At 52.8% G+C, this 14,124-nt stretch overlaps 1 protein-coding gene across 3 annotated transcripts; it reads right to left on the bottom strand.

The window, feature by feature from the left end:
* Nucleotides 1–810: 810 nt before the first annotated feature.
* On the bottom strand, nucleotides 811–13,757 carry rbm42 (RNA binding motif protein 42). 3 transcript variants are annotated; one of them, XM_072266210.1, is made up of 10 exons: nucleotides 13,549–13,757; nucleotides 9,777–9,909; nucleotides 8,878–8,965; nucleotides 7,813–7,881; nucleotides 7,520–7,662; nucleotides 3,806–3,931; nucleotides 3,089–3,199; nucleotides 2,789–2,906; nucleotides 1,867–2,061; nucleotides 811–1,510 (listed from the first exon to the last, which is right to left on the bottom strand). In XM_072266210.1, exons 1-10 carry the CDS (start codon nucleotides 13,617–13,619, stop codon nucleotides 1,398–1,400), a joined length of 1,167 nt encoding a protein of 388 aa, XP_072122311.1. In that variant the 5' UTR covers nucleotides 13,620–13,757; the 3' UTR covers nucleotides 811–1,397. The 3 variants fall into 3 exon arrangements, with proteins under 3 accessions (XP_072122311.1, XP_072122312.1, XP_072122310.1); XM_072266211.1 differs by having other exon boundaries at nucleotides 7,535–7,665; XM_072266209.1 differs by having other exon boundaries at nucleotides 7,520–7,665; nucleotides 13,549–13,748.
* Nucleotides 13,758–14,124: the final 367 nt, after the last annotated feature.

Genomic DNA, 14,124 nt, shown 5'->3' on the forward strand with positions numbered 1-14,124 from the left:
GATATGTTTCAATGAGATTCCCCCTCATTCTTCTAAACTCCAGGGAGTACAGGCCCAGAGCCATCAAATGCTCCTCATGTCAATGCTGTCTTTCTCAGAAGCAATCTCATGAACCTCTGGACCCACCCCAATGCCAGCACATCCCTTCTTAGATAAAGGCTCCGAAACAGCACACAATAATCCAAGCGCAATCTGACCAGTGCCTTATAAAGCCTCAGAATTACAACCCTGCTTTTGTATTCTAGTCCTTTCAAATGAATGCTAACATTGCATTTGCCTTTCTTAACCTTTAGGGATTCCTGCACAAGTCCCTTTGCACCTCCAACGTCTGAATTTGCTGCCCGTTCAGAAAATAGTCTACGCCTTTATTCCTTACCAAAGTGCCTGACCATAAACTTCCCTGCACTATATTCCTTCTTTAGCCATTCTCCTAATGTGATGGGATAGTAATCCAGGGAGGAGGGACCTCAGGTACGGCATGAGGAGTGAGTGATGGGACGGCGACTCACAGGAGGTGGGGTCTCAGGGTGTGGAAAGAGGATGGGGACAGTGCAGGGCAGGAGGTGGCAGAGGAAAAGAGATGGAGTGTGCAGAAAGCACAAAGTGATAAACAGATAAGCCTGAATGAAAAGGCAACGTTCTTCATACATGTTCCCACCTCCAACTGCAATACTGTCCCACTCCCTCCTCCCACACCAACCCGACTGCAGACCCTCCTTGTGTCACCCTTGACCTGTCTCCACCCTCCGCCGACCCACCCCATCGCCAGCCCAAGCCCAAATGGGAAAAAAAAGAGACCAGATTAGAAACTCTCAGAAAATTATATATTGATAGCCAACAAACAGTAGCAAATATTCATGATGAGCCATGTCAGACAGTGAGTATGTGACTCTGTATACCCCATGCGTGTTGAGTAGAGGTCTGGGCATGGGGGTTCCATGTTTGTATGTTTCTGTGTTTCACTGTATCCATGTGTACCTGTTTCTGTGTGTGCGTGTCTCTCTCTCTCTGTGTCATGCCTGTGTGTGTGGTACCCATGTCTGTCTGTATTTACAACTGGGACCATCCCACACCAGCAGGACCATGGAGAATTCAACTCCACCCCTCTACCACCCCATCCAGCAGCCACACCCACCCCATCAGTCCAGTGCAGGGAGAAGCCACCCTTCAGTCAGCCGTGGAGATGCCCGATCCCACGGGAACCTGGGAAGGTGTGGGAAGTGTTTGGCAGGCGAGGCCTCCTTACGTGGCAGCTCAGGGTCCTAGTGCCCAGCCAGCGCACCCTGTTGTCCGGGGTGGTGGTGCAGAAGAAGGCGGGGTCCTGCAGCCCAACAGAGGATGGAGCTGAGGCGGGACCCCCAACCTCACACGAGGCACCCCACCCCCTCTGCCCTTCCTCACCGCAGACCCAGCTTCTTCTTCTCCTTCTGTTTCTTCCGCACCACATCCAAATTCCGGTCTCGCCACATGCTCTTCCTCAGCTTAATGGGACGGCTCCCCACATACTTTCCTGGAGAGGGGACAACACCAGGACATCAGGGAACAAACCGCAGACATCCAAGCCCAAACCCTGCATCTAGTTCCAGCCTGTAACCCATTCCCATAGATCTGTTATTCTATATAAACCGCACCACCCTCTGAACCCCTGGATCACATCCCAGCCTGTCACCCACTCCCAGAGATCTGTTATTCAATATATAAACTCCTGACCCCTGTATTAGACCCCCGCCTGTAAACCACTCCCAGGGTTCTGTTATTCAATATATAAACCCCTGAACCCCTGGATTAGATCCCAGCCTGTGACTCTTTCCACATGGTTTGGATCCGCTATCATCTGTGCCTGTTGGGGTTGGGCAGGGAACTCACCGTTCATCTCACGCATGGCACGGACGTAGTCGTTCGGGTCCTTGAAGCTGACAAAGCCATAGCCCTTTGTCTTGCCCGTCCGTTTGTCCCTGATGACTTTAGCCTTCAGGAATGACTGGTACTTTCCAAAAGCTCGAGCCAGGATGTCATCATTCACTTCATTCCCAAGGTCCCCACAGAAAATCCGGAAGTCATCTGGAATGACCGAGACTACATTGGTGAACCTTACACGTAGCCCCTAGCACTGGTAAACAGCCAGGACCCTGCAGGTCACCACCATCATAACCAAGTTGTGTGGGCAGTGCAGTAAAATTACCAAAAATCCAATATCCCACTATTCCCTGTCACAGATGGTCCAGAATCTGGATCACTGGGTGATGGTATCATGTTACACATTTACTCATTGGGACCCCGTTTCCCGTTCCCTTTAAACCCACCAGAACCCCATTTCTCACTCCCTTTAAACCAACCAGAACCCCGCTTCCTGTTCCCCTTAAACCAAAGAGGACCCTGCTTCCCACTCCCTTTAAACCCACCAGGACCCCGTTTCCCACTCCTTTTAAAATCATCGGGACCCCAACCCCCATGTTCTTCAATCAGATAAAGAAATGTCTGGGAGCTGGAGGTGGTTACAGAAACGGGGAGGGTTGCAGAGGCCAAAGAGGGTCACAGAGACAGGGAAGGGTGTAGGGGGTCAGAAGAGCTCAGAGATCCAGGGAGGGGTGGAGGGGCCGGACAGGGTCACAGAGACGGGGAGGGATGCAGGGGCCAGAGGGGTCATGGAGTTGAGGAGGGGTTTAGGGGCTGGAGGGGATCACAGAGGTGGGGAGGGTTGTAGGGGTCAGAAGGGCTCAGAGAGAGGGGGAAGGGTGGGAGTCACAGAGACAGAGAGGGGTGTAGGGGTCGGGGGAGTGTCACTGACCACTCTCCCACTCCAGGAGGCTGGGATCCTCCCAAGAGATTCCTGCAGCCGTGCGGATGCACCTCTTCACCTTCTCCTGTTTGTTCTTCTTCTTATCTTCAGTGGCCACCTCTCCAACCTGTGGGAATGAGGCACGTCAACCAAGTCCAAAGCCATCATTTCATACAAAGTTGCACGAAGTGATATGGAGCGGGAACCCTGGCTGATTGATTCTCCCTCCTCCTCCTCCTACCCCCCCCCAACTTCTCTTTAACCCAAGGGTCACAGGGCAGTGACTGTGGTCTCGGACACCATCCTTACCTCGTGCGGGGGTTCAGGTTCGGGCATGCTGGGTCCGATCAGGTTGTCCTCAGAGGGCAGAGGCTCCTTCTCCTCGGGCTGGGGAGGGTGGTGGGATTCAGGAATCTCCACCTGCAGGGACAGAGACAGAGACAGAGGGACATCAACAGCACTCACACACAGGCAGGAGAGCAGCGGTGTGGAGAGAAGAGTGGGGTACCGAAGGTGGATGTTGGAGAATTAGGGGGAGTCAGAGACAAGGAGGGAGTAAGAGAAAGCAGGGCGTGTGGGGGAAATGAGAAGGCATAATGGAGACAGCGCTGTTGGAGACACATATGGGGTGGGGACTGACATGGAGACAGAGGGGTGTGTTACCCCATGATATGGGAGGGATGGAGACAGGGGCAGAGGAAGGGGGTGTCTAGCTGTAAACAGGATCGAGAGGTGACAGAGATGGAGCGGTGTGCTAACCGCCAGTGGGGTGGGGACTGAAGACACGGGGGGGGGGGATGACAGACACAAAGTAATGTGTTAGCTGCAGATGGGGTGGGGGTTGGAGCCTAATGGGATGATGGAGATGGTATGGTGACATGTGGTAGTCGCAGAGAGGATGGGGGACAGGGATGTGGGGCAGGGGTGACAGAGACAAGGTGACGCATTAGCTACAGATGGGGAGAGTGGCGGAGATGGACTGGGGGGTGGAGGTGGGGGTAGCAGAGAGGAACAGAGAGCACTCACCTCTTTGGGTTTGGAAGGTGGCGGTCTGTAGACGGTGGGTGCGGCCTGGATGATGGTGAGATTGGCCTTGGGCATCGGCTGCAGCACCGGCTGGGGTACGGGCATCATCGGGGGCAGGTGGGTGACCTGAAGGGGGTGGCAGTGGTCAACAGGTCAATCAACACCGTGGGCCCTCACCCTACCAACTCATCCTGCAGAGTCTGCAGCCCATCATGGCTACACCAGCCGCTCCGTACCTGCTCAGGCAGTTAGTCCCCATCTCCTGTCCGATATCTATCTCTGAAGCAGGGCCTGCAACCGCTCACCGATCGAGTTCCCTCCACCCCCTCATCCTCCGGAAATGGATCTCCACACACCCCACCCCACCCTCAAATTTACTCCATTCTGAACCCCTCCCCTTAATTCCCCGTCCATTGATACTCCTACCCCAACACCCCTCCTTTTGTCTGTAACCCCTCCAGCCCCTACAATCCAAACTGTCTCGTGACAGCCTCTAACCCTCCCCATCTATGTAACACGTTCCACTCTCTGAACCCACGAACCTGGAAACACATCTTAGTTTTAAAATTGATGCTCGGCCTCTGTACCTGCCCCACATGTGAACATACAGCTCTGTTAAGATCCAAGGACGGGCCTTCAATCACACACTGAAATGTCAACAGAACATATTCAATGTCTGTCTAGGATACAGAGACTCCCGGTTTGGGTCTGACTTGAGGATACAGAGACTGGAACTGTGCACGGTGCTCCCGGTGTGGGTCTGACCCAGGGATACGGAGACTGGAACTGTGCACGGTGCTCTTGATGTGGGTCTGACCCAGGGATACGGGGACTGGAACTGTGCACGGTGCTCCCGGTGTGGGTCTGACCCAGGGATACACATGATTGGAACTGTGCACGGTGCTCCCAGTGTGATCTGACCTGGGGACAGAGACTGGAATTGTGCATGGCTGTTCCAGTGAGGTCTGACCCAGGGATACGGAGACTGGAACTGTGCACGGTGCTCCTGGTGTGGGTCTGACCCAGGGATGCGGAGACTGGAACTGTGCACGGTGCTCCCGGTATGGGTCTGACCCAGGGATACGGAGACTGGAACTGTGCACGGTGCTCCCGATGTGGGTCTGACCCAGGGATACGGAGACTGGAACCGTGCACGGTGCTCCCGGTGTGGGTCTGACCCCAGGGATACGGAGACTGGAACCGTGCACAGTGCTCCCGGTGTGGGTCAGACCCAGGGATATGGAGACTGGAACTGTGCACGGTGCTCTTAGTGTGGGTCTGACCCAGGGATACGGAGACTGGAACTGTGCACGGTGCTCCCGGTGTGGGTCTGACCCAGGGATACGGAGACTGGAACTGTGCACGGTGCTCCCGGTGTGGGTCTGACCCAGGGATACGGAGACTGGAACTGTGCATGGTGTTCCCGATGTGGGTCTGACCTAGGGATACGGAGACTGGAACCGTGCACGGTGCTCCCAGTGTGGGTCAGACCCAGGGATACAGAGACTGGAACTGTGCACATTGCTCTTGGTGTGGGTCAGACCCAGGAAACGGAGACTGGAACTGTGCACGGTGCTCCCGGTATGGGTCTGACCCAGGGATACAGAGACTGGAACTGTGCACGGTGCTCCCGATGTGGGTCTGACCCAGGGATACGGAGACTGGAACCGTGCACAGTGCTCCCGGTGTGGGTCTGACCCAGGGATATGGAGACTGGAACCGTGCACGGTGCTCCCAGTGTGGGTCTGACCCAGGGATATGGAGACTGAAACTGTGTACGGTGCTCCTGATGTGGGTCTGACCCAGGGATACAAATGATTGGAACTGTGCACGGTGTTCCCAGTGTGATCTGACCTGGGGACAGAGACTGGAATTGTGTATGGCTGTTCCAGTGAGGTCTGACCCAGGGATACGGAGACTGGAACTGTGCACGGTGCTCTTGGTGTGGGTCTGACCCAGGGATACGGAGACTGGAACTGTGCACGGTGCTCCCGATGTGGGTCTGACCCAGGGATACGGAGACTGGAACCGTGCACAGTGCTCCCGGTGTGGGTCTGACCCAGGGATACGGAGACTGGAACTGTGCACGGTGCTCCCGATGTGGGTCTGAGCCAGGGATACGGAGACTGGAACTGTGAACGGTGCTCCCGGTGTGGGTCTGAGCCAGGGATACGGAGACTGGAACTGTGCACGGTGCTCCCGGTGTGGGTCTGAGCCAGGGATACGGAGACTGGAACTGTGCACGGTGCTCCTGATGTGGGTCTGACCCAGGGATACAAATGATTGGAACTGTGCACAGTGTTCCCAGTGTGATCTGACCTGGGGACAGAGACTGGAATTGTGCATGGCTGTTCCAGTGTGGTCTGACCCAGGGATACAGAGATTGGAACTGTGCACGGTGCTCCCAGTGTGGTCTGACCCATATAGACGCAGGCATGGGGAATAAATGCAGATAACAATGCAAATACCCATGTCAGGATACTGTTTATTGACTACAGCATCTAACACCATCATTCCTACAGTTCTACAGAACCTGGGCCTCTGAATCTCCCTCTGCAACTGGATCTTTGACTTCCTAACCGGAGGACCACTATCTTTGAGGATCGGAAAGAGCATCTCCACCTCACTGACAATCAATGCTGATGCACCTCAGGAATATGTGCTTAGCCCACTGCTCTACTCTCTCTACACCCATGACTGTGTGGCTAGGCACAGCTCATTCAGCATCTATAAATGTACTGATGATACAACTGTTGTTGGCAGCATTTCAGATGGTGACCAGAGGACATACAGGAGCGAAATACAGCAGTTAGTTGAGTGGTGTCACAACAACACTTTGCGCACATCAGCAAGACCAAAGAGTTAATCGTGGACTTCAGGAAGGGTAAGACGAGGGAACACAAACCAATCCTCGCACAGGGATCAGAGTGGAGAGAGTGAGCAATTTCAAGTTCCTGAGTGTCATTAGCTCTGAGGACCTAACTTAGACGCAACATATTGATGCAGCTGTAAAGAAAGCAAGATAGCAGCTGTACCTCACTCGGAGTTTTGTCAATTAAAGCACTCAAAAGCTTCTACAGTGGAGGGAGTTCTGACTGGCTGCATCACCATCTGATATCGGGGCAGGGGCTACTGCACAAGATCAAAGTAAGTTGCAGAAACTTGTAAAATTAGTCAGCTCCATCATGGGTACTAGCCTCCATCTTCAAGGAACAGTGCCTTAGGAAGGTGGCATCCATCATTAAAGACCCCCAGCACATGCCCTCTTCTCACTGTTACCATCGGGAAGGAGGGACGTAAGCCTGAAGGCCCACACTCAGTGACACAGGACCAGCCTCTTCCCCTCTGCCATCCGATTTCTAAATGGACATTGAACCCGTGAACACTACCTCACTTCTTTTTATTTCTGTTCTTTTTGGTCTGCTTACTTTAACTTAACTATTTAATAGACATATTAAATCCTTACTGTAATTCAGTATTTGTTTTCTATCTTTGTCGCGTATTTGCTGCTGTAAAGTTAACAAGTTTCATGACATATGCTGGTGATATCAAAGCTGATTCTGATCCTGAGGTAATGTCACTGAATACCAGATCGGCTTGGGTGATCGCCAGGGAGGGGACCTATACACGGCGGGCAGTGGGGGTGGGATCTCCCTGCGGCAGACGAGCAGGACGCGTGAAGGAGCTCCAAAAAAATAATAACTGTATACTCACACTGCTGAAACTTACGGGCGGCAGAGGCCCCATCGGAGGGGGAGGGGGCATCGGGTGGCCCATCATCAGCGGAGGGGGCGTCCGCATCGGAGAACCCATCAGTGGTGGGGGCGGCGGGGGTCGCATGGGTGGGATTCGTGGACCTGCTGAAAACAGGAGGCAAGGGAGGCATTAAGAACACTCAGATGAATCGCCAGTGAGGCTGGGATTCAATCCAGGGATTTGGGGAGGGGAGGGTAGGGGGCAGAAACAGTCTCTGTATCAGGGTGCTGACGACAGAGTGGCTCACGTACCTGGTCTCTGTAACACGTGCGGTACGAACACTGGGCGCATTATGGAGGGAGGTCTCGGGGGAGGCATTGCTGTGGAAAGAGAGAGACACACACACAGAATCAGAGAAGGTAGAACCATGGGAGAGGGACTCTGTGAGACACCCATAACTGGATAGCAGTGGTTTCTGTAGAAACAGTGATGGCATCTCTAACCCTGTCATTATCGAGTGAATCAGTTCACTTCCCCATGAAACTGTGACGATAGCACGACAGTGAACACCTCCACTTCAGTGCAGAGGGAGCGCGTGCTGCGGGAGAGGATAATGAGGAGGAAGCGTGGAGGTAGAGGCGGCGGTTAGGGAGTGCTGCACTATAGAAAGGTCAGTGAGGAGGGAGGGGCAGTGAGGACAGAGCCCCCAGTGAAGGGTGGCAAGGATGAAGTGCTGCAGAGGGTGGTGAGGTGTGAGCTGCCTGTGGGATCTAACTGTGCAGAGGGTGAAGTGTTTTACTGGTGCAAGATCCCAGAAACCAACCGGAAACTGAACACAATGCAGCCGCTGAGCCTGTCTCTGTCTCCCAGCGATATTTCCCGTAGCCGCAGATCCCAGGCTTGCGGCTTAGTGGGTAAAGCTTCTGTCACTCTTCTCAGGAGGCCTGTGTTTGACTCTGACTTCTGGCAGTGCATGGGCGCGTTCGTGTGTCCGTCCCCTCGGTGCTCTGGTTACAAAGCTTTACAAGCCATTCCACCAGGTGCCAACCATCACTTCATCCTCCCCAACATTCCCACCCACCCTCCTCCAGATTCAGGATCTCTCCCACATGAAGTGGGGTGAGAGGGTAGAATACACAGCAGCTGATAAACCCACCCAACCTGCACCGGGAAAAACCCATGGGGTCCCAGGGAGAACGTGCAAACTCCACTCTCATACTAACCCTCACTGGGGGACAGATCTCAGACACACAAACACACAGTTTATAGGTTGGGATTGAACCTGGTTTCTGGAGGCAGACTGATGGAATAGCTGGTGCTTGGGGAGAGGGGATCCCATGCAGACAGGGGAAGGTGATTCGGCTGAGCCCACATACCTGGCCCCACAAAGGGCGGCGGCGGTCCCACGTTGGGAGGCATAACCGTGGCAGCAGCTGCAGCTCGCGCCTCCAGGCTCTGCTGTACCTGCAGAGAGACAAGAGCATACCTGGTTACCCACTGGTACAGACAGGACACCAGAGAGAGCGAAACCATGCCTGGTTACCCACCGGTACAGACTGGACACCAGACAGAGTGAGACCATGCCTGGTTATTCACCTGTGCAGACTGGACACCAGAGAGGCAAGACCATGCCTGGTTATCCACCAGTACAGACTGGACACCAGACAGAGTGAGACCATCCTTCGGTTAGGGGAGTGTAAATTGAGCAGGCATAGGTTAAAGATGAGAAGGAAAAGATATAAAAGGGACCTGAGCAGTAAAAGTTTACTCTAAAATAAAGCAGTAAATGGTGCAAACACATGTCAGGTGAGGCAGTGTCTTTGGGCGGAGAAACGGTTAAAAGTCTCACATCTCAGGTATAAACAAATTTCTGAAAACAATCGAAGTCTGTCAGGGAGAAATGGAGTTGATGTTTCAGCAGTTAATGTTTTTGACCTTTTCCCTATAACATTGATATTTCCTCTCTCCCCACAGCTGCTGCCTGACCTGTTGAGTGTTTCCAGCATTTTATGTTGCATTTTAGACCCGAATCATTCACTCCTTCTCTCCCCAGAAACTGCCTGACGCGCTGAGTATTTTTAGCATTATTCTCGTAAACAGTTTTGATCAAAAAGAAGCGAAGAACACTGATTGTTTGATGACCACGTGATGAGGGAGGGTAGGTATGAATGGCCTTCACAAGCCACAGGTGACAGCATCTTGAAAGCTCCCTCACAGCCAACACGCACGTGAGCCTGCTCACACCCACCCCAGTCCCGGCCCCTGCCCGCCTCACCTGCCGGTAGGTGTTGGTTCCAATGATCGGGCGAGCGACAGGAACCGGTATCATTGCCACAGGCACGCTTTCCGAAGCTGTTGTGGCTGCAGGCGGGTTGGCGACCGGGGCCCCGAGCACCTCTTGTTCAAAGCTGTGGGGGTGAGGAGGGGAGAATCAGTGCGGCTACACCTCCAGAACAAAGGACAACGCAGCAGAGGAATGGGCCCTTCCTTTCTGACCACACGATGCCAGTGGACTCTGCCCGATACGGATCTACTTATCCTGATTGCTCACAACACAGTGTGGTCCAGCAAACTGAACGTGCAGGGACAGACGGAGGTTAAGGAGGTTGGGCTTGTCACTGAACACTAACAAACTTATACAGGTGGGCTACTGGTTGTTTCACGGTCTGGCGCAGGAATACCAGAAGCTGCAGTTAGTAGTGGACTCAGCCCAATGAATCGGGGCACATCCCTCCCAATCATCCACAGGATCCCCAGCTTCCAGGCCACGCCACCTTCTCGCAGCTCCCATCGGGCAGGAGATACAGATGCCTGAAGTCCCACATCACCAGGTTCAGGAACAGCTACTTCCCTTCAACAATTCAGTTCTTGAACCAATCAGCACAACCCTAATCAGTATCTCAGTATAGCAACACCAGGACCACTTTGCACTACATATAACCATATAACAATTACAGCACGGAAAAGGCCATCTCAGCCCTTCTAGTCCGTGCCAAACGCTTACTCTCACCTAGTCCCACCGACCTGCACTCAGCCCATAACCCTCCATTCCTTTCCTGTCCACATAGCTGTCCAATTTTACTTTAAATGACAACATCGAACCTGCCTCAACCACTTCTGCTGGAAGCTCGTTCCACACAGCTACCACTCTCTGAGTAAAGAAGTTCCCCCTCATGTTACCCCTAAACTTTTGCCCTTTAACTCTCAACTCATGTCCTCTTGTTTGAATCTCCCTCACTCTCAATGGAAAAAGCCTATCCACATCAACTCTATCTATCCCCCTCATAACTTTAAATACCTCTATCAAGTCCCCCCTCAACCTTCTACGTTCCAAAGAATAAAGACCCAACTTATTCAACCTTTCTCTGTAACTTAGGTGATGAAACCCAGGTAATATTCTAGTAAATCTCCTCTGTACTCTCTCTATTTTGTTGACATCTTTCCTATAATTCGGTGACCAAAACTGTACACAATACTCCAAATTTGGCCTTACCAATGCCTTGTACAATTTCAACATTACATCCCAACTCCTATACTCAATGCTCTGATTTATAAAGGCCAGCATACCAAAAGCTTTCTTCACCACCCTATCCACGTGAGACTCCACCTTCAGGGAACTATGGACCATTATTCCTAGATCCCTCTGTTCTACTGCATTCTTCAATGCCCTACCATTTACCATGTATGCCCTATTTTGATTAGTCCTACCAAAATGTAGCACCTCACATTTATCAGCATTAAACTCCATCTGCCATCTTTCAGCCCACTCTTCTAACTGGCCTAAATCTCTCTGCAAGCTTTGAAAACCTACTTCATTATCCACAACTCCACCTATCTTAGTATCATCTGCGTACTTACTCATCCAATTTACCACCCCATCATCCAGATCACTAATGTATATGATAAACAACATTGGACCCAGTACAGATCCCTGAGGCACACCACTAGTCACCGGCCTCCAACGTGATCCACCACACAGTTATCCACCACCACTGTCTGGTGTCTCCCATCCAGCCACTGCTGAATCCATTTTACTACTTCCATGTTAATGCCTAACGATTGAACCTTCCTAACTAACCTTCCATGTGGAACCTTGTCAAAGGCCTTACTGAAGTTCATATAGACAACATCCACCGCTTTACCCTCGTCAACTTTCCTAGTAACCTCTTCAAAAAATTCAATAAGATTTGTCAAACATGACCTTCCACACACGAATCCATGTTGACTGTTCCTAATCAGACCCTGTCTATCCAGATAATTATATATACCATCTCCAAGAATACTTTCCATCAATTTACCCACCACTGACATCAAACTCACAGGCCGATAATTGCTAGGTTTACTTTTAGAACCCTTTTTAAACAATGGAACCACATGAGCAATACTCCAATCCTCCGGCACCATCCCCGTTTCTAATGACATTTGAAATATTTCTGTCAGAGCCCCTGCTATTTCCACACTAACTTCCCTCAAGGTCCTAGGGAATATCCTGTCAAGACCCAGAGACTTATCCACTTTTATATTCCTTAAAAGCGCCAGTAGTTCCTCTTCTTTAATCATCATAGTTTCCATAACTTCCCTACATTGACTGATATTTATAATGGCATTCTTTCTTGTAAAAATTGAGCACAATTCATACGTAATTTACGTTTTTCTTGCGAATGTTGTTGTATCTGTTACTCAGGGTTCGGGCAGGTGGGGGCCCGTCAACCTTGGACGGCAGCCTGCCTAGAAGGGAAACTCTGAGTTCAAACCTCCGCTGCCATGTGCCATGGGAACCCCCCCCCCCCAAGGAAGAAATCCAGAGCCGGGGTCCCTAAGACAGTTTGATATTGTTTACAACTTCACTCTGGCAACCGCTGCGACAACACTGGTGCCAAGCTGTATCGGCGCTAGCCTTTCTCTTGGACTACATCAGTGATGTGGAGAGGGGGAACCCACTGCATGGGCAACAGCCGGTTTTTCAAATCTTCGCCCAGGAGAGGACACAGTCCACCAGAAGCACGAACCCATGATCCCCTGGGACCGACAACTGCCTACGACAGGGTAACTCAGGGACTTAATTATAAGTCTGAAGAGATTCGGTAAGTAACCAAAGATTCTAGCAAATTTCTACACACGTACAGCGGAGAGCCTCCTGACTGGCTGCTTCACTGCCTGGTGTTTACGCTCCAATGCACGGGATCACAAGAGGCTGCCAGACTCAGCCAGTACTGTCATGGCACAACCCTCCCCATCCTCGAGGGCATCTTCAAGAGGCCATGCCTCAAGAAGGCACATCCTTCATTAAGACCCCTCACCATCCGAGGCATGCCCTCTTCTTGTTACTGCCATCAGGGGAGGAGGTACAGGAGTTATGAAGACCTGCACTCAATGATTCAGGAACAGCTTCTCCCCGTCCGTCATCAGATTTCTGATTGGTCCATAAACCCATGAATACTAACTTATTATTGTTACTGTACAGTTTTCCCTCTATGGACTATGTCTATACTTCTCAATGCCTTGAAAGCAGCCAGCATCTAAGCTCCCACCCATGCCAGACATTCTCTCTTCTCTCCCCCGCCCCCCAAATCAGGCAGACGATACAGAAGCCTTAAGACACACCAGCAGATCTCTACCCTGCAGTTTCCAACGAACCTCTTATACGATAAGATAGGTTCATGACCTCACAATCTACCTTGTTATGATCCTGCACCTTATTGTTTACCTGCACTGCACTTTCTCGGTAACTTTTACACTTTATTCTGAATTACTGTATTACTATTTAGCTTGCTGTACCTCAATGCACTGTGTAATGGTCTAATCTGTATGAACTGTATACAAGACAAACTTCTCACTGCATGTGACAGTAATAAAGCAATTCCAATACATTCATGTGCCTAGGAGCGTTTTGAACAGCCCTGCCCACCACCCTCTGGTCTCGGCTGGGGTGTGGGGGTGAAACAGTGGCAGGGGCCCGGAAAGTGGCGGGCTTCGGTTTGCCTCCCGTCTCGGTGCCGGGTTCGTCCCCACGTCGATACGGGTTGGCCCGAGTTCTCCCCACTCACAGCGCCATCTCCGCCTCCATCTCCTTCATCTTCTCCTCGCCGATCTTCCTGGGCGCGGTAGCCGCCATCATGGCTCCGCTCTCGCCGCCGCCGCCGACGGTCACACAGCCCAACTCCGGTCCGCGGGGCCTTCTGCCTACTGCCGCCCGCCAGCAAGCTGGGCCGACCACCGCTCCGCGTCCTTCCGGCACGGCGCCGCGCCCTCTGCCGCCTGGAGGACCCGCTGCTCTGCCTCTGCCGGCCCGGAGGTCCCGCCGCTACGCCCTCTGCCGCCTGGAGGACCCGCTGCTCTGCCTCTGCCGGCCCGGAGGTCCCGCCGCTACGCCCTCTGCCGCCTGGAGGACCCGCTGCTCTGCCTCTGCCGGCCCGGAGGTCCCGCCGCTACGCCCTCTGCCGCCTGGAGGACCCGCTGCTCTGCCTCTGCCGGCCCGGAGGTCCCGCCGCTACGCCCTCTGCCGCCTGGAGGACCCGCTGCTCTGCCTCTGCCGGCCCGGAGGTCCCGCCGCTACGCCCTCTGCCGCCTGGAGGACCCGCTGCTCTGCCTCTGCCGGCCCGGAGGTCCCGCCGCTACGCCCT

Source organism: Mobula birostris, chromosome 8, assembly GCF_030028105.1.
Source record: "Mobula birostris isolate sMobBir1 chromosome 8, sMobBir1.hap1, whole genome shotgun sequence".
Taxonomy (NCBI): Eukaryota; Metazoa; Chordata; class Chondrichthyes; order Myliobatiformes; family Myliobatidae; genus Mobula; species Mobula birostris.